General features: G+C 34.1%; 1 protein-coding gene across 1 annotated transcript in view; it reads right to left on the reverse strand.

Moving 5' to 3' along the window:
- The window catches only part of ATG2B (autophagy related 2B), a 138762-nt gene that overhangs the window by 61555 nt on the left and 49249 nt on the right, over positions 1–27958 (reverse strand). The window contains exons 9-18 of the mRNA XM_036748867.1: positions 25346–25500; positions 25143–25251; positions 24173–24434; positions 22556–22706; positions 21171–21263; positions 20774–20962; positions 4500–4773; positions 2770–2872; positions 2062–2257; positions 1429–1571 (exon numbers count right to left, since the gene is read on the reverse strand). Of these exons, the coding sequence (XP_036604762.1) occupies positions 1429–1571; positions 2062–2257; positions 2770–2872; positions 4500–4773; positions 20774–20962; positions 21171–21263; positions 22556–22706; positions 24173–24434; positions 25143–25251; positions 25346–25500 (1675 nt within the window). The remainder of the gene's footprint in view (positions 1–1428; positions 1572–2061; positions 2258–2769; positions 2873–4499; positions 4774–20773; positions 20963–21170; positions 21264–22555; positions 22707–24172; positions 24435–25142; positions 25252–25345; positions 25501–27958) is intronic.

Raw genomic sequence — 27958 nt, forward strand, 5'->3', positions numbered from 1 at the left:
TTACTGCTCTTCCTACCTTTCCTCTACCACCTGACTTTTCTGGATTCCTTCAAGTCTCAGGTAAAATCCTACCTTCTACAAAAAGCTTTTACCAATCCTTTTTAATACTAGTGTGTTCCCTTTGAGGTTAATTTCAATGTATCCAGAGAGAGAGAGAGAGAGAGAGAGACAGAGAGAGAGAAACAGAGAGAGACAGAGAGAATGTTTGTGAGTGTGTGTGTGTGTGTGTGTGTGTGTGTGTGTGTGTGTGTGTGTGTGTGAAATATCTTCATGGTACTTAGTTGGTTTGCATGTTTCTTTGCCATTAAACCATAAGCATCTTGACTCAACTGTTTTGCCTTTATCTGCATCCCCAACACTTAGCACAATGCCTAGAATGTATTAGTTTGCTCACTAAGGTACTTTTTTTGGTTCTCCCTATTAAATAAACTGATTTGTGTTGATTAAACTTTCATATAAATACACAATTTTTGTATTTTGATAAAACTTATGTATACACACATAACTTTTGTTGCTGTCACTTCTGATGTCCACTACCAATTTTTAATTAACAATTATATTTGCTTCAATAATAGTTCAAGGTGGAGTTTTTTCATCTGTATGCAGTATCTTTTTCTCATTATTATAGCTTTTTACTAATGCTCTTTGCTCAGACCAGTGGGTAGGTCTAGTTGTACACAGTGAGTTTCTCTGCATCTGTGGAGCTAAACCCGTCTTTCTGTATTGCCATATGGTATATACGTATTTAAGCTTTTTAAAAAAAAACCCTGCTTGCTATGCTATATAATTATAATAGAGTTTGTAGTTTTCTGAGTACTAATTTCCTGCAAATACTTGAACCCAGTTCTATGTGCTAACTTGGGGTGTGGGACCAAATACACTAATATACAAATAATGATAAAAGATGCAAAGTAAGGCCAGCGGCATTTTAGATGGATCATCTGTGCAGGATTTACAGGAGAATATGGACAAGAATCACAAAGGAAGAGAAATCACGGATAGGTTATGATCTGTGTCAATGGAAGGAGTATCCACACTGATGAAATCAGAGACCAAATGAAGTGAATGAAAAAGCATAGTTTTGTTTGTACGACATAGTTTGGAACACAATCTGAAATTCTATCATTATATATTACAGATAAATTGAATCAGATATCTTTCTTAATTGAGCATAAACACAATCCTCTACGGAACTATTCAGTTTATAGGGTCTACCACCATGTTAGCTTATCCAAATTTCAAAAATAATCCTTAAGAGACAAAATTTTCATACTGAAACTGAGGGCACATATCACAAAGGTCATAATACTTATTAAGTAAAATAAACTAAGAAGTCAAATAAAACCAGTTAGGATAAGACATGAAGTCTGCAAAAGGAAGATCATACTGACTAAAAACATAGGTTCAATTTAATGCTTTCAACCTTACCTGTTGTACAGCTTCTCATAAAAATTTTTACTTGGCAATGTTAAGTAAATATTTGGTAATGTAAGTTCCAATACGTAGTGAGAGTTGCTGACTGCTTTGTCTTGAAATTCTGTCATCTCCACAGCATCACCTGGCATCACCATCTAAAAATCAAGCCAAATTTAGGTTCAGTGGGAAAAAAAAAAAACCAAATCATTCTCATTGCATAATAATGCTGGAAGGCAGTAAGAGGAAATGGAAAGGTTTCTGGATTTAGTTACAGGACTTGGGATAAATCTCCAACTCTGCCTCTTACTACCTATACAACCTTGGAAAAGTCTCATTTCCATGGACCTCTATTTCCTCATCATTGAGGAGGTTGGACACAGTGACTTCTGAAGGCCCTTTCAAACCTAAATCTAAATAATCCTAAATCTATGATTATATTTTCACTCATTTCTGGGTTTGGGATGACCAGGAAAGTATACTTTATTTAGAAAACAAAATACTAAATGAAAACAAATAGCATTACTAATTGTTAAATCCTTGCTTAAAATATAGGATAAAAAAATTTTTTTTGTTTTAATTAGGGAATTAGAGCAATTCTTTACTTCATTTGGAAAATAAAATAGTCTCCTCTTCCTCTTATATTACCTGTTCATTTTCAAACATTACTCTACGAGAAGAAAAAGGAGATGGCTCTGGTCTTCTTAAGTCACAAACATCTTTCAGAGAATGAGCTCCTCCTTCTTCTTCCTCCTGAAAGTGACCATCACTCTCTTCTTCTTCCTCTGCTGCTATTCTCTCCAAAATGGAATGCATAGCTAGTGGGTTTATTTTCAGCACAATCCTGGTAGTCAAAAAAATATAGAAATCTACTTATTAAAAGAAAATTTAAATGTGAAAATATTCCTCATGCATGACTAAAAAGGTTGCAGAATGCTACCAACAATTATTTGCATATAAGACACAGTATAAAAGATAACATCCAGAAGATATATAATCAGAAAAGGAGGGAGACTGGTTATATATTAAGAGCAAGGGAAAACATAAAGGATACACTGCACTGGCACCTATTTAATGAGAAAGAAAACTAGAAGAAGGTCTACCATATGCTAGATGGATCCCTTATTTTAAAAAAATGTATGGAGGATATGGACAAAAGAATCAAATAAAACTAAAAGGTACTGATCCTCTGTAATCTCCACTGCCATGGAGAACACATATCAAAAAGATAATGGATCTGCAAAAACATTCTTAATAAATATTCAAGATGAAAAACATTAGCCAAAAATAGTATATATGCTTCTTTTAATAGAAAAATCCATCAGTTCTAGATACTGTGAATTACTATTTACTTACCGTGGCCAATCAAAGTCATCTGATGAAGTCATATCTCCATTTATTCCACTAGACACTTGGAAAAACTTAACTAATGGTTCTCCTTTATCTTCTTGGAATGAGCCTAAAAAATGTGTTAAAAGCTTAATAAATCAAAATGCATTAAGTAAAGTACAGCAAATACATGATATATTCATGTTTCATACATGGGTATGTTATACACAGGATTGACCAGGGGGATGGCTAATCTATGTTCATGAAATGTGATTAATAAAAGGATCTAAGTCAGAGTTTTATAAATTAATCTTTTTTAAAAACACTATTAACAGACTGTCTCTTTACAGTATAAAAATTTTTTCATGGAAAAAAAAAATGTTATATTAAGTTATTAACACACCAAAAGCCTTGGAAGCAAGTAAGGAAAAAGATTAATTTTTTATTAACTGAAATGGCAAATTACATAAATTGGAACCTTCTATAACTTCCAGGCATTTGCTAAATGCAGTAGGAATAAGAATATAATCCCTAAAAGATAGCAATGTCTCATTCTTCTCCTTCTGGAGAAAGCAGTCACTTTATTTTATTTTATTTTTAGAGATTCAGATCACAAGCCATGAAAGAAAGTTGTGATCTGTTGCTACACACCATCTAGCCCTATCCATTTGATATTTTTAATCGTCTCATTTTATAGAACCTAGGGCTTATGACTATCGGCATTCTTTACCTAGGTTTAAAAAATTTATGAAAAAACTTTGCAGGTTAAAAATGAGCAAAAACAATATAGGAAAGGTCAAATGAAACATCTTAACATTAGAATCCAAACAAGTTTTATTAAATACAAGTCTACTCTAACATCAATTTAAAAAAGTATAAACATCTAGAATTTTTCTAAGAGCAAGCAATGCTATTTAAATAAAATTGCAGGAATTAATATCCTTCAGGAATTTATTTTAAAATGTTCTAACAGTTGAAGTTAATACAAGTGTCTGTAAATCACAAATCAGAAATATAAAATGTAAATGACAGAATTGTTTTCTTGTTTCTTTTTACCAGTAGTAATCAACAAAATGTGAATATAGAAGGTTCCATAAAACTAAAGTTTGAGGAATCAAGCCATTTTTATTTTTTGGAGGAAGAGTTATAATTTATTTCTATAAATCCGTGAGACTACCAAGAGTGCTCAAAGTGAAGTCCCTGAATTCTTACAAAAAAGAACCATAATAAGGTCCCCAAAGTTAGGAAAAGGAGGCCTTTGAAAGATTTCAGTGGGAAATTCTGGCAAACTTTGGGTGAGGGCAAGGAGGCAATAGCAGGATGATTGGTATATTGATAGGAAATAGTCTGGAAATTCTACTAGGTAAACTTTTAGGATCTCTACTAGTAGATTCTTATCTGCTATGGAGACTCCTAGCAAGAATAGTTTAAGACATTTAAAAAACTCTAAGAGGGTTAACAATATAAAATCATGTTGAATTGAATTAAATTGTCATCAATAAGCCACCTTTGCCCTACAATTTATAGCCTGAATCACACTCCCTGTCACTGAAGAAAATTAATGTGTCAAAGAATTCAGTAAAACCCTATAATGTTGCTACCTATAAGGAAATATTTTTGCTGTAATGAAATCTCTTTTCTTTATTGCATACTTTAATAAAATCTTGGGAAGGAGAACATTCTGGGGGCATTTTTTAGATAAATAACTTTTCTTTTTTCACCATAGTTTTAGATTGCCTGGCACATTAAAATCTTACCAAATAGCTCTCTAAAGGTAAGCTCCAATTTAATTTGCTCTGGAGATGATCCTCCTATAAACTCAGTCTTAAATTCCAAATTGGTGAATTCTAAATGAAGGATCTCCTTTTGAAGCGACTTCTTAAACCAAGGTCCTCTTTCCTGATCTGATCGTAGATCCGGTATTGGGAAGCGAACAGCAAGGTTTAATGCTGGTGTAGTGACTTGTACAGATATCTGACAATTTGGAGGAGTATGTGAATCATCCAGAAAAACTTCGGTGAAAGCTTTGTGCTAGAACACAAAAATATTTTTAAAAGATTAAATATTAATTCAACTAATGGATATAAATGAAAGTAATGCGAAACTATACTTAAAATAACAGTAACTGATACTTTTGAAAAGGCCAGACTTCGCATATCACATTAATTACTACTATATTTTGAGAGATTTGATTGAGTAATTTGAGAAACAAATCATGGCAAAAGTCATAATTGCAAAGAGTTATAACAAAAGATAATTCCTATTGCAGAAAATTAAAACAAAAATTAACAAAACAAAGCCAACTAAAGACTCATGAGTTCATAAAATAAGCACTACAAACACCTAAGCTGAAAATTAAACAAGGCAAATAAAACATAAAACTTATCTTATCCCCTATCAGATTCCTATGGGGAAATAAACCAGTGTTTAACCAAAATTTTCTGCCTCCCAAGCACCTCTAAGAGCTCTGAACATAGTGCTTAATAAATTTTTGTTGGGGACTTCCAACTAATGGCTATGTCTAAAGGTCATACAGAAGCCCAAGTGCCACCAAAAGAAACACCAACAAATATCTGAAAATGGTCCTAGAAAGCCCATGAGAAAAGAAATCCAAAAAAGAATCAAATATAAACTGCTCCATACAGTCCAGAACTACATAAAAGGAATCAAAAAAGGTGGAGTTTGATAAGAGAGTCAGAACTAGCTCAGGTAAATATAGAAGTGGAAGTAGTGAGATCAATTATGCTAAAATACCAGCGCAAACTCTAGTAACTGAGCTGCAAGTCAAAACAAAGAAAGAGAGAAGAGAAACCAGCTCGGATTACTGCAAAAAAGACTTGAAGCCAGTCAACACTCTGAACAGGAACCAGGGCCTGCTCCAATAATCAGGAACCTGAAGTCATATCCTGGCCCTAGAGTGTCAGATCAAAAGAAGACTATGAATCAGCCCTTTTAGTTCACTGCATAAAAAGACATATGCATTCCTCCAAGCACTGGGAGCCACAGAAAGAAACAGGGCAAATTCATCATCTGGCACCAGCAGGCCTTTGCAGAAGGCCTGAGACCACTATTATCTCTAACATGCCACTGGTGCCTGTCAGGGGCACGTCAGAGTTCAAGACCAAGTTCTTCATTAAGGATCATGGAAAGAAAAAGAAAAGGTTATTCAATGATGAAAGCTGCCATAGATTACCAGGAAAACTGAGCAAAAGCAAATTTTTTGTTAAACAAAACCACAAAAACAGAAATTCTAAAAATCAAAACAGAAGACAAGAGCAAAACTTGAAGCTGGTTTTGGGGAAAAACTAACAAAAGAAACTGCTAACCTGATTCAAAAAGAGGAGAAAATTAAATATCTAACAACAAAAATTGAAAAAAGATAACACAACAAATGAAGTGGAAACAGGAAATTATTAGAAACTATTCTGCCTAAATACATGTCAACAAAATTTATAACATCACGGCTACAAAAACAGAAAATAGCCAAAAAGACAAAGAATTTAAGTAACCTAATATTTTTAAAAAATCATAAAAGAATTCTCAAAAAAAAATTCCAGGACAAAAAGAATTTACAAGTGAATTCTATTAATCACTTAAAAATCAATTTTTTAATAAACTGCTTACAAAAATTGGGGAAAATGTTATCACTCCCAAGTTCCTACTATAAGACAAATATGGATTCAATAACTAAACCAGAGGTAACTGAGTCAGAGTTAGAAAATTATAAACCAATATCTCTAATGAATATTGATGAAAAATATTGATTATCAAAGAATCTAGGGGAAGATATTTTAAAAGGTTAACTACTATGACCAGATTCCATTTATACTAAGAATTCACAGTTGGTTCAACATTAGGAATACTATAAACACAATACTATATTAATAGCAAAAATAACAAAAAATCCCATATTCTATAGGTGTATTTTGATAAATATGTAGATATATTTTTGACAAAATATAGTTTTATATGAAAAAGACTAAAAAGCACAGGAATGAATGTATCTTTTTTCATTATAACAATCTGAATAAAACCAAAAGCTAAAATGATCTGTAAGAAAGACTTGAGACCTTTCTAACAAGATCAGGGGTAAAGCAAGGATGTCCATTTTGTCCATTATTATTTGATATAGTACTAAGACAAGAAAAGGACAAAGAAGGAATAAGCCTAAGGAAAAGAGAAATAAGCAGATTTTAAGCAGACTTGATAATTTGCTTAGAGAATCCTAGAGATTAAATAAAAATTTAATAGAAACAGTAACTTAAGCAAAGAAGATACCAAATAAACCCACAAAAATCAAGAGAACTGAAGGGATGGAGTCTGAAAGCAGACTGAAGCATACTTATTTTTCTTGGATTTTTATTTTGGTCTATGTTTTCTTTTACAACATGACTAATATGGAAATGTTTTGCATGACTATACATGTGTAACTTACATCAAATTGCCTGTCTTTTCAATGAGGGGGGTGAGGAGGGAGAGAATTTAGAACTGAATTTTTAAAACCTATGCTGAAAACTGTTTTTACATTTAATTGGGGAAAAATAAAATAATGCAAGAAAAAAAATCAATAGCATTTCTACATATTACAAACAAAAATCAGCAGAAACACTTTATTTTCTAGAACTAGACAAAATTGTAATAGGTGAGGAAAAAAGGGAAAAATCATAAAGGAAATTATTTTTATAGGAGGAAGGGACCCAACAGTACCAGATGCGCACAAAGTAGTAATCATCAAAACTATCTGATATTGATTTAAAATAGAAAAATTAATCAATGGAACAGATTAGGTATACAAGATCCAAAAGTAAATGAACAGAGCAGCAAAGTATTCAATTCAATCCCAAGGATACAGACTACTTAAGTAAGGACTCATTGTCATTATTCCACATTAATGATAGGAAAATATGAAAGCAGTCTGGAACAGGCAGAGCTAAGATTTTGGCATATCAGGAAACACTACAGGGAGATCACCACCAAAATTCTTCCAAACAGATCTAGGAAAAACACTTGACTAAATCCCAGAGAAATCCAAGAAAAAGTTACAGTGAGTCATTTTTTTCAGTATAGGTTGGCCTAGGGTAACAAACAGAGAGGTCTACAAATACTGGGGAGAGGGGCTGACCAGGTGCTCAAGGGGAAATGCCAAGGTAAAAGGAGTTCCCAGAACCCATTACAGGGAACCACAACAGGAACAGCTATCAAGTGGTAGCTTTGTCACCAACTATCCAGTTTCAGGTCACAGATCCAAGACTAACGGAATACGGCTGTGTAATAAAATGAGAAAAACAAGTTCAGACATAAGCAGCAGGAACGTGGCTCAGATCCCAAGAACCAAATAAGGTCTCAACTCCAGCTTCTTCTCCAGTCTAAATCCTAGAGAGGAATAATCAAGATAGGAATCAAGGACCAAGAGAGCCTGTAGTTCTGTCACTCAGAACCAGCAGGGTATTCCAGCTAGCTAATAGGAGCTGAGTCTATCAGTAATGTACTATTTTGCAGACCCCAATAAGGATCAAGACGCTGGAGAGCTCAGAACAGGAGGGCAAAAATTAGACTTTGCCTTAGATCTGAACCTATTGGGAGCACTGAAAAATCATAGGTCGTCAGCCTTAGTTGGCCTTGAAAAGCTTAAATGACAAGATACCTAATAACTCAAGAAAGCAGCAGCAACAGTAGAACAGGCCTAGACATTCCATCCAGAACAGCAGAAAGCCATGCCTAAGATAAAGTCTGCAGTCAAAAAGTAGAATAGAAAAATGAACAACAAAAAAAAAAAGGAATACTATAAAAAGATTTTATAGTGATGGGGATGTTTAAGACACAAATATTAAAGAAGACAATGACTCTAAAATACCTACAGGCAATACCTCAAGAAAAAAAAAAACATAGCTTATACACAAAGTCAGCTAGAAATTCTGGAAGAGAAGAAGAATTTTTTAAAAGAATTTTAAATAATTTTTATAAATGAAATGAGAGCTCAAAAGGAAAAAAGGCTGGAAAAGAATTTAGAGCTAGAGAAGAAAGAACTGGCATGGGATATGAAAGCTTGATACAATAAAAAATCTTGCTCAAGCAACAAACTTCTAGAAAATTAGAATGAACCAAGTAGAAATCAATGAGTCCACAGAATAATCAAGAAATATTAAAACAAAGTCAAAAGTCTGGAAAAAATAAAAAGAAAATTAAAGTATTCCCACAAAAAGGAGCCTAGGAACATTTCAAAAAATCTTAAAAGAAAACTGACCCTCTAAAAAAATTTAGGTAAAAAGTAGGTCATATACATCTCACAGCTATGGATAGATGTATTCTTTACCAAACAAGAGACAGAGGTGACTACAAAGGACAAAATAGATAAAATATAAAATCCAATTACTTGAAATTGAAATGCTTCTGGAGAAATAATATTAATGCATCTAGGACAACAAAAGAAGAGGTCAAATAGGAAAAAGATAAGATATATACACAATTAATAAATATATGTAAGGCTAACAGCTATTCCCAATAGTCAAATGATGTGAATAAAGTTCCCAAAAGAATTATAAATATTAACAACCACATGAAAAAATGCTCCAAATCGCGTATAAGAGAACCGCAAATCAAAAGAAACCTGAGGTTTCCTCTTAAATCCTGTAAATAGGTCAAAATGACCAAAAAATGGCAAGAGTCAATGTTGGAGGACTTGTGGAAAGGCAGGCACACTGATACATTGCTGATGGAGCTATGAAGAGGTAGAAATATTTTGGAAAACAATTTGGAATTATGCAAAAAAGTGACAAAAATGTCCATATCTTTTGAACAAGACACTCCAGGCTTATTGCCCAAGAAAGCCCTCAGTAAAAGGAAAGTTCATATATACTCCAAAATATTTACAGTAGTACTTTTCGCAATAGCTAAGAATTAAAAGCAAAGTAGATGTCCATCAATTAGGGAATGGCTGAACAAAGAATATAATGGAATATAGTTACATTTTGTAAGAAAAGATGAGCTTTGAATACAGAGAAACACAGAAAAGTCTACATGAACTGATGCAGGATGAAGTAAACAAAGCTAAGAAAACAATATACACAGTAACTATAATGTAAATGGAAAGAACAATGATGGACCAAAAAAAAATCAAAAGTCAATGTGACAAAATTATAAAGATCAAGTGGGTCTCTAAGAGATATGAGAAGACACCACCAACATTGGGGCAGAGGGTACACAGGCATTTCACACTGCACATGTTTACAGATTTTTTCAATATATTGATCAGTTCTGCTGACTTTTGATTTCCTCTCCAAAAAACACTTTCTTGTCATATGAGATGGGTGTCTGGGAACAGGAGGAGAAGGGACGATACTTGGGATACTATGGTGTAAGAAACAGAATAGAACACAATAAAAACTTTAAAAAAAATGTTAGAAAGGATAGCAGCCCACATCTCTTAGAAAAGATACAGTGGAAATAAAAAGAATCAACCAGTCACCTCCTAAAAGAAATCCTCAAACAAAAACTCTTGAAGCCGTGATAGCTAAAATTCAGAACTTCCAGGTCAAAGAAAAAGCTGAAAGCATACAGAAAAAAAGAACTTAAGAACCATGGAGCCACAGTTAGCATCTCAGATGATTTAGAAGCCACCACTAAAAAAGGAACAATGAGCTTGGAACTATATTCCAGAAGACAAAGGATACAGGCCAAGTATACCTTACTCAACAAACTGAATATAATCCAACAGGAGGAAAAAAAATGAATTTTTTTTTATTTTTTTTAAATATTTTTTTATTTTTAGTTTACCACACACGATTCTACATAATTTTGAGTTCCAGATTTTCTCCCCTCCCTCTCCCCTCCCTCCCCAAGATGGCATGGAAGTTCATATAACTACCATGTATAACTTTGCATTGAATTAATTTATACACTAGTCAAGTTGTGGAGAATAATTATGACCAATGGAATGAGTCATAAGAAAGAAGAGACAGAACCAAAAAAAAAAAAAACCCAAGAACAAAAACAAAAGGGAAGAAAAAAGGTGAGCATGTAGTGTGCCTCAATCGCATTCAAACTTCACAGTTCTTTCTCTGGATGAAGATAGCATTCTCCATCGTGAGTCCCCTGGAGTTGTCCTTGCACCTTGCGTTGCTGAGAAGAGCGAAGTCTGTTAGGGTTGGTCCTCACGGAACCCATATATCTGTGGTTGTGTACTATGTTCTCCTGGCTCTGCTCCGCTCACTCAGCATTATGTCGTGTAGGTTTTTCCAGGTTGTTATGAAGTCCGTATCATCCCCATTTCTTATGGCACAATAGTATTCCATTACCTTCATATACCACAGCTTGTTCAGCCATTCCCCAATTGATGGGCATCCCTTTGATTTCCAATTCTTGGCTACCACAAAGAGAGCCACTATAAATATCCTTGTACATATGGGTCCCTTTCCCTCTTGTGTGATTTCTTTGGGATACAACCCTAGAAGTGGTATTGCTGGGTCAAAGGGTATGAACATTCCTATGGCCCTTTGGGCATAGTTTCAAATTACTCTCAAAATGGCTGGATCATCTCACAACTCCACCAGCAATGTAACAATGTTCCAATTTCCCCACATCCTCTCCAGCATTTGTCATCCTCCTGCTTTGTTATTTTAGCCAATCTTACAGGAAAGATGTGGTATCTGAGAGTTGTTTTGATTTGCATTTCTCTAATCAGTAGTGATCCAGAGCATTTTTTCATATGCCTATAGATAGCTTTAATTTCTTCCTCTGAAAACTGCCTGTTCATATCCTTTGACCATTTCTCAATTGGAGAATGACTTGTATTCCTATATATTTGGCTCAGTTCCCTGTATATTTTAGAAATGAGGCCTTTATCAGAGATACTAGTTGCAAAGATTTTCTCCCAATTTTCTGCTTCCCTCCTAATTTTTGTTGCATTGGCTTTTTTTGTACAAAGACCTTTCAATTTAACATAATCAAAATTATCCATTTTGCATTTTGTAATGCTCTCTATCTCTTGTTGGGTCGTGAATTCTTTTCTTTTCCATAAATCTGATAAGTAAACTATTCCTTGCTCTCCCAAATTACTTATAGTATCAGCCTTTACTCCTAGATCATGAACGCATTTTGACTTTATTCTGGTATATGGTGTAAGATATTGGTCTATACCCAGTTTCTGCCCTACCCTTTTCCAATTTTCCCTCTTTGGGTTTATCAAAGAGTAGATTGCTATAGTTGTTGACTTCTCCATCTTGTGTCCCTATCCTATTCCACTGATCCACACCCCTGTTTCTTAGCCAGTACCAGGTAGTTTTGATGACTGCTGCTTTGTAGTACAGTTTAATATCTGGTATGGCTAGGCCACCTTCTCTAGCATTTCTTAACCCAGGGCCTATACGAACATAACTATGACACACTTTTCACGCGAATAAAGTCAGATCTAAATAAATGGAAAAATATCAGTTGCTCATGGTTAGGCCGAGCTAATATAATAAAAATGACAATTTTACCTAAATTAATCTATCTATTCAGTGCCATACCAATCGAACTACCAAAAAACTATTTTACTGAGCTGGACAAAATAATAACAAAATTCATCTGGAAAAACAAGAGGTCTAGAATATCTAGGGTATTAATGAAAAAAAATGAATTTTAATGAAAAAAAGTACTTCCAAAAATTTTTAAATGAAAAGACTAAAACTGTGTAGAAACTTTAAGTTGAAGCACAGTAGTTAAGAAATCTAAAATGGCAAACACAAACAATGATAAAGGATGTAACAAGGATAAATTGCTTACATTCAACTATGGAAAGACGACACATGTGTCCCCTCTAAAGCCTATCACCATTAAGGTAGTCTAACTAGAAAAAACCAAGCAGTAGATATGGATGTCTTAAGAGAAGAGTGGAGAAAGGGCAGAGGTTAAGGTGACAGAGTAAAAGAAATAACTATCAAATGTTCCCGAAAACTTCTCCTGTAAAATGACCACACGAATTCTGAATGGAAAAGCCTTGAGAAAAAGTCACAGTGAGTGATTCTTCCAGCTCAGGACAGCTTAGAAAGAATGAAAGTTCTACAGACACTGGGGTGTGGAATGGCCAGGAGCACAACACTATGGAAGCTATGGGCTGTGGGTTAGCAGCAGTGTCCATGGATGGTAAAGGGACAGAACATCTGGTTAGAAAGAGGTCCCAGGAAGCCTATGTACTGACACTGGGAGCAGGAACAGGATCAAGCACCATCACCCATTACCCAATTCCAGTTGCAATTCCAGGGCAAAGAGGCACAGTCAAAGACACAAAAGATCATGAGTCCCACATAGGTAAGGACTAAAGCACAGACCATGAGGGCAGTGAAAAGACCTTTCCCCAGATCACACCACTGTGGAGATACTAAAAACTTACACATCATTTGATCAAGCTGTGAAAGCAGGATATGAAAGACAAAAAGTCAAGCCAATCATCCCTACCCCATCCCACTCCCAAGGTGAGCAGAGCCCAACTCTATGTTCAAGCCCACAAGTCAAGAAAGAGGATGGAAAAATGAGCAAACAACAAAAAAAAAAAACTTGACCATAAAAAAGCTACTATGGTAATAGGAAAGCAAGATACGAATTCAGAAGACAGTGATGTGAAAACATCTACAAGCAAAGCCTCAAGGAAGGAAAAAATGGAGACTGGACACAAGCCAACAAGAATTCCCAGAAAAACTAAAGAGAAAAAAAATTATTTTGAAGAAAATCAAGTAAGAGTGGTAGAAGAAAAATTGGAAAAAAAATGACAACTGTGCAAGAAAATTATGAAAAGATTAAACAGCTTGATAAAAGCACAAAATACTAAAGAAATACTTCTTTAAAAATTAGAATTGGCCAAATTGTAAAAGAAATACAAAACCTCACTAAAGAAAATAACTCCTTAAAAATCAGAATTGGTCAAATGAAAGCTATTACTTCATGAGACATCGAGAAACAATAAAATGAGGACAAAAGAATGAAAAAATCGAAGTATGAAATATCTCATCAGAAAATCAACTCACCTAGAAAACAGATTGCGGAGAAATAATTTAAGAATTACTGGACTACCTGAAAGTTATGATCAAAAAAAGAGACTAGATATCACATCTGAAGAAATCACGAAGGAAAACTGTCCCAATATTTTAGATCTAGAGGGCAAAATAAAAACTGAAAAATCTACTGATCACCTCCTGAAAGAGATTCCAAAATGAAAACTCCCAGGAATATTACAGCCAAATTCCAGAGCTCCCACATCAAGGAGAAAATCTGCAACCAGCCAGGGGAAAAAAAAATCAAATATTATGGAACAACAATCAGCATCACACAAAATTAAGCAGCTATCTTTACAGTATCTACATTTTTTATTTAATATTTTTAGTTTTCAGTGTTGATTTCCACAAGATTTTGAATTACATATTTTCTCCCCATTTCTACCCTCCCCCCAACTCCAAGATGGCATATATTCTGATTGCCCCGTTCTCCAGTCAGCCCTCCCTCCTGTCACCCCACTCTCCCCCATCCCCCTTTTCCCTTACTTTTTTGTAGGGCAAGATAGATTTCTATGCCCCTTTGCCTGTATATCTTATTTTCTAGTTGCATGCAAACACTTTTTTTTGAACATCTGCTTTTAAAACTTTGAGTTCCAAATTCTCTCCCCTCTTCCCTCCCCACCCACCCTCCCTAAGAAGTCAAGCAATTCAACATAGGCCACATGTGTATCATTATGTAAAACCCTTTCACAGTACTCATGTTTTGAAAGACTGACTGTATTTTGCTCCCTCCTGTCCTGTCTCCCTTTATTCAATTTTCTCCCTTGACCCTGTCCCTTTTCTGAAGTGTTTGCTTTTGATTACCTCCTCCCCTATGTAGCTATCTTTAAAAAGGAGCAGACTGATAATATTTCTCAAGTCAAAGGAATTAGGATTACAACCGAGATTAGCCTACCAAACAAAACTAAGTATAATCCTACAGAGGACAAATAGATATTTAAAGAAATAGAGAACTTTCAAGCATCCTGATGAGAAGAACCAAGCTGAATAGAAAATCTGATATTCAAATACAAGACTCAAGAGGAACAGAAAAAGATGACATGAGTGAGAAATCATAAGGAACATAATAAGGTTAAATTGATTCACATAATTCCCATATGTGAAGATGACACATGTGAGAACTTTATCATCATTAAGGTAGTTAAAAGGAGTCTGCTTAGACAGAGGCCATGAGTGTGTCTATTACACTAGGACAATCTCAAAAGAAGAAAAAGGATAGAGGCACTGGGAGAAAGGGAAAGAGAGAGGAAGATGGGGAAAATTATATCATATATAACAGGTGCATAAAGAAAAAGTTTTATAATGAAGGATAAAATGGCAGTGGGGGAGGGGAGCAGGCAATACTTGAACCTCACTGTCATCTAAATAGGTTTGAGGGGGGAAAATTATATATAATTATATATATAATATATAAAAATATATATATGTGTGTGCGTGTGCATATATATATATGATACATATATATGCATATAAACACACAGTGGGTTAGACAAATTCACCTTATGCAACGAAGAATTGGGAGGGGAGAGAACGAGGTGGGGGGGGGCAGCAAAAAAAAAGAGGGATGGTAAGATTAAAGGTGGCGTTGGTTGGTTGCTGTCCTTCATTCTTGAAGGTGACCAAAATGACATCATTATGTTGGGTCAAGGTATAGTGCATGTCCAACTGTGGCTGGTCAGACAAATACTGGCTTGGAAGGCACTACCACAGATTGGGAACATGTGTCCATATGAACACTGGCAAATAGATGGCTCTAAATCTGCACATCTCACATTTCATTTGAGCTACAGCAATTCTGCTTTGCTCATAGAGTATAATGCCTTCTCTGAAACAGGTACACACCATGCTGGACAGTCCTGTACCAGTGTCTCCCACATCTCCCAACCAATTTGAAAGTTCTTCAGAGAGACCTTGAGATCTTTGCATCACTTCTTCTGACCTCCATGTGAGCACTTGACTTGTATAGGTTTTCCATAAAATACTCTTTTAGGCATTAATGGGAAACTAAATAATCCAGTTCTAAAAAATGAGTCAACCAAAGAACAAATCACATAGAAACAATAATTTCATAAACATAATGACAACAACGAGACAACATTACAAAATTTGTGGGATGGATCCAAAGCAGTACTTAGGGGAAAATTTATATCTCTAAACACATCAATAAAAGAGAGAGAACAGAACAATTAATTTGGGCTTGCAGCTAAAAAACTGGAAAAAGAACAAATTTCAAATCTCCAATGAAGCACCAAAATAGAAATCTTGAAAACCAAAGGAGAGGTTAGTAAAACTGAAAATAAAAAATTGAACTAATTGAATTGAATTGAACCACTGAACTAATAAATAAAACTAGAAGTAAATTTTATCAGGAAAAAACATCAAAACAGACAAATCACTGGCTAACTTGATTATTTAAAAAAAAAAAGAAAATCATATTTCAAGTACCAAAAATGAAAAGGGTAAATATTTAACAAAAAAGATGAAATTAAAGCATTAGGAGCTATTTTGTCCATATGCCAATAAAAGTGACAGTCCTAATGAAATGGATAAATAATTACAAAAATACGAATTACCCAAATTAAGAGAAGAGGAAATAGAAAACTTGAAAAGCTCAACTTAGAAAAATAAACTGAACAAGATATAAATGAGCTCCCTAATGGAAAAAAAATTCTAGAACCAGACAGATTTACAAATGGATTCTACCTAACATTTAAAGAATAATACTAACATGATATAATACAAAATGTTCAAAAAAAATAGTTCTAGGACTTCTACCAAGTTCCTTCTATGACATAAATATGGTTTTGATACTTAAACCAGGGGGAGAAAAAACAGAAAGAACACAAGATGCCATATTCCCTAATGAATATTAATGTAAAAATTTTAAATAATGCATTAAAAAGGAGATTAATATATTAACATTTAATTAATAATTTAATAATAAAATAACTTACAGTATATTTTATATATTATATATTATACTATATTAAATTATATTAAAATTTTAATAATAAATAATAAAATATTTAATTTAATCGACTGATTTAATAACTTTTAATACATCACAAAGATCATAAACTACGACCAGATGAGGTTTAGAAATTTTTGGACATAATCAATGCAGAAATTTGTTTTGGTTAACTATGCATGTTTGTAAAATAGGTTTTGTTTTTCTTTTGTTCTCACAAGGAAGAATGGGATGGAGAGAGGTTGGATTTTTTTTTACTGAAAAAAAAAAACTCAAGAAAATTCAAGAAAAAAAATCAGTCTCAAAGAAATTACTCAGATTAGCATCTCACAATATGTAACACAATAAGCTCTAAATGCATATATGACCTAAATATAAAAAACACATAAACAAGTTAGAAGAAAAAAGGACTGTTCACAACGATAGTTAGAGGAAGATTTCTGGATCAAACAAGGGATAGAGAATCACAGGAGAATAAATGGACAATTCTGATTATATAAAATTCAAAAATTTTGCATAGAAGGGAAAGAGTTGTAATGGGAAAAATTTTTGTAGCGAAGTTGTCTAACAAAGGTCTGATAAACAAGATATACTATATAAGGAATTAATATAAATACAAAAAGACAGCAGTTACTGCCTAACAAATAAGTAATGAAAGGATATGAAAAAACAGCTTTCAAGGGAAGGAATACAAGTTATCAACAACCATAAGGGAAAAGTCCTCCAAATTATTAATAATAAAATAAACAAATATGAAATTACTCAAGAAACTCTATCTCACACTTTTCTTGACTGGCAAAAAAGGAAAAACACAATTATGAAGGGTCAGTATAAAAAGACATAATGCCTATTGGTAAATTCATGCAATGATCTATCTATTTTGGATAGCACAAAAGTTGCTAACCTGTATCCTCTGAGTCAATGATACCACTACTTGCCAAAATATTCCAAAGAGATTAAGGTCAGAGAAAAAAAAATTCATATATACAAAAATATTTATAGCAACACATTTTGTTGTAAAAAAGAATTAGAAACTTGTATATATCAATTTAGGAATGGCTGAATAAATGATGGTATATAAATGTCTTTTTTTTTCCTCCATAAAAAGATTATTTTATGAAGAACTCACACAGGGCAAGCATTCATATGGTGGTCAGAAGAAGCGATACAAGGCCTTTCTCTCAAGATCTCTCTTAAGAACTCTGGAATTGATTGTGACATGGGAGACACTGGCACAGGGCTGTTCAGCATGGCATTCCCACATCAGAGAAGGTGCTGTGCTCTATGAGCGAAGCAGAATTGAAACAGCTCAAAGGAAACACAGGATGAGCAAATTTAGAATATCCACCCCAAATGTTCACACGGACCATTTGTGCCCAAACTGTGGCAAAGCATTCAGAGCTCATATTGGTCTGATCAGCCACAGTCAGACACACTGAAACTTGACACAGGGATGTCATTTTGGTCCTTGTTGAGAATGAAGGACAACAACCAACCAACCATATAAATGCAATGAAATATTACTGTACTATAATAAAAGACAAAGGGGCAGATAGAGAAACTTGGAAGACTGGTATAAACTGCTACAGATTGAAGTGAGAAGAACCAGTAAAAAACTTTATATACTGACTGTAACAATATAAAAGAAAACTTTCAAAGAATGAAGAACTCTGAAGAAGCAAACCTAATATCTCTTGGTTGAGAAATGATAGAAACATAGTTTCAGAACAAGATATGCATTTTTGTAAACTTTTTTTTTGTTTTACTATACTTATTGGTTATGAATAGAGGGCTCTTATTTTACTATGGGGGTGGGAAGGAGATTTGGGAAGATGGTACCAGTACGGGGAGGAAAAAGAAAAAACAAAAAGCATGCCAACAAAATATTTAAAAAACACAGAAGAGTAGGAAGAAGTTCAAAGGAAGCACATTCAAGAAAGGTAATGTTGGTACTACCATGTTAAATCACACACATATATACACATGTATACACACACATATTTTAAAGTTGTTAACAAAAGACTGATGGCTTCATGCACAATCCTCTTTTTCTGTCCTTCTCTGTCCATGGAAATGCTGATGTATGCTGATGATTTTCTAATTTGTAATTTTTTAAAAAATATGCCCTGCTCAAGTTTCACAAATTCAGGCCTATGCAAGGTTTGTATAAAGGATTTAATTATCCGTTTCTTCTATATACTATAGAACAAAATCAAAAATCCAACATTTTTAAAGAAGTATTTTAAAGTGGAATAAATTCATATAACTAATCTGTTTACTGTATTTGTTTTGTATGGAAATGGATATGGATATTATTAAACATTTAAATATCACAATCTCTGGTGTTATTTTTAAAAGGAAAAAATATCCATCAGTAAAATTACACAGAAAAACCTTTAGAGAAGAATAAATTCATATAACTAATCTATTTACTGTACTTTAGTCTGGAAATGGGTGTGGATATTATTAAAAACATTTAAGCATCACAATTTCTGATGTTACTTTTAAAAGGAACAAAAAATATCAGTCAATAAAATCACACAGAAAAGCCTTTACAAATTCCCAATTGTATATGAAATGAGTTTTTGAACAATCTGAAATAAAATTCCTTCTTATATTATAGGATGCGCATCATTGACAAAAGAAAAACACAAATAAGGAAAACACATATAAGGAAAACACATAAGGAAAAGAAACCACAACCAAAATCAATTCCATATGTTTTGTCATTTAAGAAATAAATCTTATTTCTACATCAGGATGAACACTAGGTTTTAAGCCTACCCTACCCTCTTATCTCCTGGCTCTTAGTCTTCCCCTTATATATTTTCTTTTTTCTTGTTTTAATACTTATCTATCCTATTCCTAAATTCCTAATCTACTTTTAGAGAAAAAAAAAATGTAACCCTATACTCAAGAAAGCTCTTTCCATATCATTCAGCTACAGTGGCTAACTACTGAAAACCTATATTACCAAGAGCCATGACTCATCTAGGGTTTGATCTGACACCAGAGATAAGTAAAACAGACAGCCACTGAGAACACATGTGACTACAGGGGCAAAATAAAGGACACTTTTTAAATACTTACGCTTTCCATGGATCTCTGATTGCAGAAATGCAGTGGTCCCATCTCCATTCAGGACCTCTCATTCTGAGACTCTTATCAACATCTCTCTCATAAAGGTGCATATTTTATTACCAGAAAATCAGCTTTCATGTCACACAACTACCTTACTTTATGCTGCAAAGTTACATATGTTAGAATGAAGGATCAGAGCCTCTGATGCACAGTAAGATACAAAGGGCAAAATTTTCAAACCATGTCTAGTAGTGGGCAAATACCTTGTACTGAGTGTCTTAATTGAACAAGAATTAATGACAAACAAATAATAAAGAACACTGACTTAAGAGAGCTATTTAGATACCTTCTAAGGGAAAATATGCTAATAAAAATTCATAGTAATAGAGAAATTTGTCCGTGTGTTTCCTTGATGTTGACTTAACGGTGTCTGTATTTGGTCCAACAGTTGCCCAATTCCTAATTGATCACACTGCTCAAACTTCCCTTTGTTTTCCAGGGAATGAAGCTGTAAAATACGGATCATTGCTATAGCATCAGACATCACAGTGCTGAATGGTCAGCCTTAAAGTAAGGAAGATTGGCTGGGTTCAATAGTTTCTGGTATTGACCACATGACCCTGGAGAAGACACTGAGCCTCTCCATGCCCCTAAGATGATCGATTGCATAAACGTTACTGATCTGCATTGGTTGAAGGAGTTTCTTAACCAGGTGTTCTGATGAAATCACAGTTCAAGACAAAAAAGGAAAAACAACCCACAGCATTCATGATGCTCCCTAAAAGAAGAAATCTATATCTTCCCTACTCTGCCATTCATCCAGCTTCCGAAAACAGCTGTCGCTGTAGTAAAATAGTATTTACAAGAGCCAAATTCCCATATCTTCATAAAAGACAGCTGCAGCTAGTTGTAAGTACACTTGACCTATTTGGATTATAATATTTTAGACACTTACCAGACTTGTATGTTTGTTGTAAGACGTATACATGTGAGAAGCCATCATTTCCACTGTGGTAAGTTTCTGCGGTTGAAGCAAGGAATTTAACCTATCCACAATACTAATATCCAGTTCACAAAACACTGGATTTAACTTGATATGTAATTCTGCTTTCTGAGGAACCGAACTGAGTCTTGCCTGACTGCCCTAAAAAGAAGGAAATATTAATAACATCACTAGCAAAATAACAGTGACAATAACCATATAATAACAATACCTAGCAGGCACAGAGCACTTTATAAATGTTATCATTTTATTATAATCATAAGCAAAATACATTCATAAGTAGTCTGATAATTCTCTATTTCAAATGAGAAAAAGTAAAATTTGATATTAAATCAAAAGTAAAACTTACTTGGGGTCCTCTATTGTCAGAATGTTTATAATGGAGCTGAAGACACGCTGAGGGGTGTAGATCATTTCCTTTTTTGGAATGGAAACTTAAAAGCTAAAAATTAAAAGTAATAAATGTAACTATATATTTAACTATGTATTTATTTAAATGTAAATACTTAACTATGAATGATACACTGAAATTTTTTACTGATTTTTCTAAAATATTACAGAGTAAACTGTTTCTCAAAGTCTTCATTATTTCGTGTTATTAAAAAAACTCCAAAAACAATCTTTCCAAAAATATAAAAGGAAGACTAACGGTAGCCAAACGAAAAATATGAACACACTGTCTAAATCACAAACACATTACTGAATCTATGTATTAAGTTGTGAAAGATTGTATTTCTTTTCTAAACCATTTGTTCTACTTTGAAAGGCAGCATAGTAAGGTAGAAAGAGCAGAAGGCTAGCAGTGAGAAGGCCTGAATTTGATTCCCAGTTCTGCCATTTACTCACTGTATAACCATAATAAAGTCAATTAATCTCTCTGAGCATCATCAGTAAAAGGGTAATAATTCTGCTACCTACCTCACAGAGTAGTTATGAGTAAAGGGCTTCATAAATTGTACAGTGATATATGAGCATATAGTTATGATTCCATATTGTGATATTTCAAGGATCTGTGGTTTCACACATCTAGACTATTCTTCCACTTTTACTGACACGGATCATTAACCCTCCACACCTCAGTAGATGATTTAAGAAGTTACTGTAGCAAAAAATATTTAATACCTGATAGCCAATCCTCTAGTGATGAGCATCTCTGAACTTAAGCTGGTTCTTAGATAACAGGCACAAAGTACATGCCTGGACCATATTTTAAGATTGGTGGGACTTGCCATAGCTTGTGCTCCACTGCCTTTCAAGAATTCAGCATCTCTGGTGCAATGATGAGGAATTAGAAGCTTAAATCAATATACTTAAAATAATCATTGTTTGGTTAATAATGATCTTGGGTAAAGACACTCTGAGTCTTGCTTTCCTAAGGAGGCTGGACTGGCTGATCTCTAAGGTCCCTTGCACTTCTAAATACTATGATATATGTCTAAACCTACATTCTAAAAATTTAGCTAAAGCTAAAGCTACTTTGAAGATAAGTGAAGTGAAAAGCTATTTCTTCCCCTCTGGCACCCAGGGATAAGGAGATTCAATGAAAAACTTTTGCAGATTCCTATGATGTCCTTTAAAAACTTACAAAAAATATATTATACATATATATAACAAAAATGCATTACTTCTTTTATACATAATACATTCTATATACTTCCGAAAAAAAAATTTGATCTCTATTAACTTTTCAAAACTTAATTTGTTTAGAAACAAAACAAGTTAAAAGTATCATACCTCCGTGTAGTGTGTAGAAACAGTCTGAGAATCAGTAGGAAATAGGCACTCCAAAAGCTCCATCTGCCCAACTGACATATCAGTACTAAAATACTGAGAAGCTGATCTTTGCCTTTGTTCGTAAGATACTTTGATGCCAGTACCAATAAATCTATTGTGAAAAGCAAAATATTTGAAAAAATCCACCTACTTGAGAATAAAAACTATGTAAATGGTAACTCAGATTTGCCCTTAAAAAACGACACTGAACACCCGCAGTATTCAATATTTTTGATCCTTCACACCCCTGACTCTTGGTAGTCTCTGTCTTACTTCCTCTTTTACAGCACCTGCCTCTATGTATTTTTCCTCTAACCTACTGAATTTCAAGCTCCCTGAGGGCAAGAACTACATCAATGTCTCATTTACCCTCATAGTAACTACCACAAATGCCATTAAATAAATATCAACTTACTTGCCAAGCCTGACACTTTTCAGCAGTTATCATTGCTAATATTTCTGAAGACGTTAAATATAAAGATAAAATGCTCACTTTTTTCACAGGATAAAAAACTGCCTCCCTATGCTCGCTAGCAAACAATTATTATCACAGATATACACGCTATCACTCTATCACCTTATCAATATTTATACTACCATACATATTTAATTTCAAATATGTAAAAATGTAAAATACTTTTTGGTAGCTTCTCAGATTATGTGCTTTTAGCTTAAAGAAATCAAATCAGATCTAAGTCTGTTGTGTGAGACATAAAAGTCATTTTATAAGCTCAACTGCTCCTTTCTATTGCTTTTTCTTTCAGTTTCTGAAGTTAGACTTGTATTCCCTTTAAACTACGGATACAGGGGCTAGAAGAAGGTAAAGATCGTTGAGACTGATAATTGGTAAATGTAGATGGTCAACATAAATTTTATAAATTGGTTGGGGGGAAGGGGGAGGAAAGTATATCAAGAGAAATTTAGTATTTGATTCAAAATTAATGTTTTACATGTTAAATGATCATAGAATAAATGGCAAAAATAACTATTTCTTATCTTTGATCTATGTGTTCTACATTACTGAGCACTAGATGGTGATGATCACAGTTATTATTGTACTAAGTATACTTACAAACGTTTACTGCAGCTGCCTATTTATCCTCTACTTGTGTGGATAAAGAGTAGGAAAATAAGATTCTACGTATATCCTCAATCCACTTTATAGTGTTTCTAGCCAACTGCAAGTTTTAAGTCACCATTTTTTGCTTATTCTGCTAAATCTGTACCATTGGCCCATTAGAGTGAATGGTAGTAACAACCATAGACTACTAGTTGGAATGGCATCAAAACATGAAAAATGATATCTCAAATAGAGCTAGCATAACACCAAGGTAGGGGAGACATAGGAAAATCTAGATTCCATGTTGTATTTATATAAGACTTCTGTTCCTCAAAAACCCAAATACGCCAGATCCCAACATACATATTTACGGAACATTATAACATTCATTTTCCATTCATTTATACTTAAAGGTTGGATTTAAAATATGAATTGTAATAAATTACAGAGCTTACTTGAAAGGTTACTACTTAGTTCTTTACTTACTCCAACACCAAAAACTTTAAAACTACACATACCTAAGGTGGTCATGGGAGCAAGCCTCTGCAAATACTTCTCTGAAGGATGCAAAATCATGTGCCAGAAATCTTACTGGATCAATCTTTTCTATGCAAGTAAAGAAATATAATGCCATTGGAGTCAATGGATTAAGGTTCACGGAAGTTTCAGATGGTGATAAAGGATCGATGTGAAGTACAGAGGCTGAAAAAGTTCCCACAGCTAATCTAAAAATAAGTTCAGGCCTGGACTCATCCAGTGAAACAGATCTGGAAGGAAGAGCTGAAACACACAAATAAGTTTCAAAATTATTTGCTACAAATTTAATTTTCAATAGCAATATACAACATCAAAATTTGTAAAACATTTACTCATGTAATAACTTAAAAATTAAGATGATCACAATAGTTTAAGTGGTGTCAGGAAATACTTTTTTAAAAGAAAAGAAATTCAGTTATCCATCTGTATCTCATATCCAGGGTCCTTGATACTTGAGGTGGGAAAGAATATGTTACAGGAGTAAATGTGTAAACAAGGCTTTTGCAATTTAAAAAAAAAATGTATTGAAAAAAGTTAAAGATTAACCAAAATCTGCTCACCAAATCTTCCTTTATGCCTTGTTTATTTCAATTAAAGTTTGCAGAGAAGAAACCTGAGGTTCTCTTTCAAGGAAAGTATAAACAGTAAAACAAAAATCAGATGGTTAAGACTCCTACACTGTAATAACAAAATGTAATTTTTTATGGTGCATGTTTTCACTAAAAATATTAATATTTAACAGATATCTACATTAAGATAATGCACAATTAATAGATCAACTGCTTCATTTTCTTCATAAATCATACTGAATTGCCTAAGCTAACATTTTGTATTATGATGAGAACATGAAAGCAGCAGCAATGGTAATTTGTAAATAAATCAAAAATTTTCAACTGGAAGATTACACTAAGGGAAGAATAAGCGAAAAAAAATCACTTTTGTTTTACTTACAAGTCCTTTGTAAAGATGTCTGGTGAATTAGGTTGGACGAAAATGGAGGTCCTTTGATTGGTTGTTCCTCTTTATGATGATCAAGAAAATCACCCCAAGTTGGCTGAAGCTATAATAGAAAAACACAGTTGCAGGACAAAAATGCATAATTTTTGAAGAACACAGTAACAACACCACAATAACCAGAATAAGTTATAATTTACCACAGTGGCACTCAATGGAGATCCTGCTGGAGTATTTGTGAATGTACTAGTTAAGGAGAGATCAAGATCCATATTTGGGGGATCTCCAAGAGGAGGAAGAGATGAGAGACTATGAGACATATCCATATCAGCCATGGAGAAGAAAACGTCTTCTTCTGGGAAAAAATATACCTTGTTAATTTCATTGTAAAGGCACACAATCTAATTTTTAAAATAAGTTGGCACATTATAAATGATTCCATAGTTGAAGCTTAGAAATGTACATTATCATAAAAAGAATAGCTTTTTTGTATTGGGGAAATATTTTAGTAAGCAGAGAGAAAAAAATAATTCAGTAGTTCAATGGAACCAAAATTCCATCAATGGAGATACCCTTTGCAGTTGTGAAGATCACCACCCATTTATCTATTCCTCCTCATCCAGTGCAATTCCAGTCAATGACTTTCCATAAGGCTTCCGCAGAAGATCCCGTTCAATATGCCTCAGGTCATCTGAATCCAAACCTTACTGAACAAATCCCCTTAATTAAAGGATTTGTTCTGTCAAACCTGGATTTAGTCCAAAGGCCACACCCAAGGACCCAGAAGGTCACATGCATCATACTTCTTACATGCAAATATTCCTTCAAATACGCTAACTTCACAGTTCTTCAGTCTATTAAATTCCCATGACCTATTCCTCCATCCTATTTCAACTACACATTAAGACTGTCATCTTGCCAGCAGTCACAAGTGGCACCATTTCTGGGTTCATGAACTTCAAAATTCCTTTACCATTACATCTCTCCCTTTACCTTAGAATCCTAAACCTCGTCTTCCTCTTCACAACCTCCAACCCTCATTACTCTCTTCCAGGGCATAAGCCCTGTTTTGTCTACACACTCTCTACCTTTCTCAGTCTTATCTTCCTGGTGAACCAATTGAACTCTACATTATCCTCTACTCTCAAACTCCTTAGCCCTTGGTCTCATGCCTTGCCAAAACTCAATCCTGGATTCTTCCACAATCCTCCTCCTTTATTCTTAGTCATGTGCTATAGAACAGAACTAAAAGAAGTAATTACACCTTCCTCAATGAGTACGCCAAAAATCTATCTAGTCTTTTTAAATGATTTTCTTATTTTCTCTGTACTTAACAAACATCAGTTAATATAAACATTTATAACAAAGTGCCCTAGAAGTCTCAGTTCAGTTTTAAGCTTATTAACGTAAAACTGAACTAAGACTTCAAGGACACCCTATATATGTAAAGAACAGAAAAAAAAGAGGATAGTTTATGCAATCATAAATCTTTATTACAAACTGCTTGCCTTTTTTTAAGCATATGATTCAACACGTTAGTTTTAAAGCCATCTTTGTTTCTTTGTGCCCATCCAAACCACCTGTTCTCTTCTGTGTTTTCTGATAACTATTTCAATGACCCTCTAATTTGCTTTCTTCTTTTTTTGACATTTCTATCACTCAGGCCCCTCTTTTCTCCTGAGTTGCTCCACCCACTAAATCCTGCCCCAGATTTAAAAAACAAACAAAATTCCCATTAAACATATAAGAATAATCAAATTAAAAAACACACACAAATAAGCGCAGTTAAAACAATCCATATACTAGGTATCCAAAAATGTGTATCATATTCTGAATCCAACACCTATTGGTCAGGAAGCAAACAGTATGCTTCGTCACTGGTCCTCTGGAATAGTGCTTGGTCATTGTGCACTGATTACAGCTCTTAAATCTTTCAAAGTTATTTCTCTTTATAATGTCATGATCACTTTATTATCATCCAATCTCAACCGGACCCTCACAGTTGTAAGGCAATCCTCCTATTCCTCCTTAACTGGGTCAATACTCCACTGAAGACAGTCACTATTCCAACTATTTTCTTCTTTCTTCAAATCTCCCCTGTTATCTCCTCCATCATTCCTCTCAGCTGAGAAACTGGTGTCAGAGTTGTCTGAAAAACCTGAGGCTGTTTGCCAAGAGGCCATTCTCCACTTGACTTATTTCCCACATCATCCTCCACTATTTCTTCTACCCCAGACTCCAATGCTAATCTTTACAAAACCCTCCATCTTCTCCAACAGAATGCATCGATCCCCCTCTCTCTCATACACACTCCTCCTCTTCCTTCTTTCCTAGCTACCTATAATTATGCCCATTTCCCTTCATTCTTTAAAATAAAAAAAGGAAAATCCCTCATGAGAACATACCATTCTCATTACCAATTATCCTATCTCCCTTTACCCCTTCCCAGTTAAATGCCTTGAAATAGCCATCCAAAGACCATCCCTCCACTTCATCTCCTCTCCCTCTTTTCAAAAGCTTCAGCAATCTGGCTTCTGACATCATTCAACTAAAGTTACTCTCCAAAGTTATCAGTGAGCTCCTAACTGCCAAATCTAATAACTTTTTCTCAATCTTCATCTTTTTAAAGTTCTCTGCAACATCTCAGACTACTGATCTTCACCTCCTGGATACTCTCTCCTCTGATTTTTTTTTAAATGCTTTCTCTTACACTTCCTACCTCTTTAATGATTCCTGTCTTTTTTGTTGGCATTTCATTCATGGCACTCCCATTGAATGTGGATGTTCCTCAAGGCTTTATTCCATGCTCTCTT

The sequence above is a fragment of the Trichosurus vulpecula genome, chromosome 3, assembly GCF_011100635.1.
Source record: "Trichosurus vulpecula isolate mTriVul1 chromosome 3, mTriVul1.pri, whole genome shotgun sequence".
Taxonomy (NCBI): Eukaryota; Metazoa; Chordata; class Mammalia; order Diprotodontia; family Phalangeridae; genus Trichosurus; species Trichosurus vulpecula.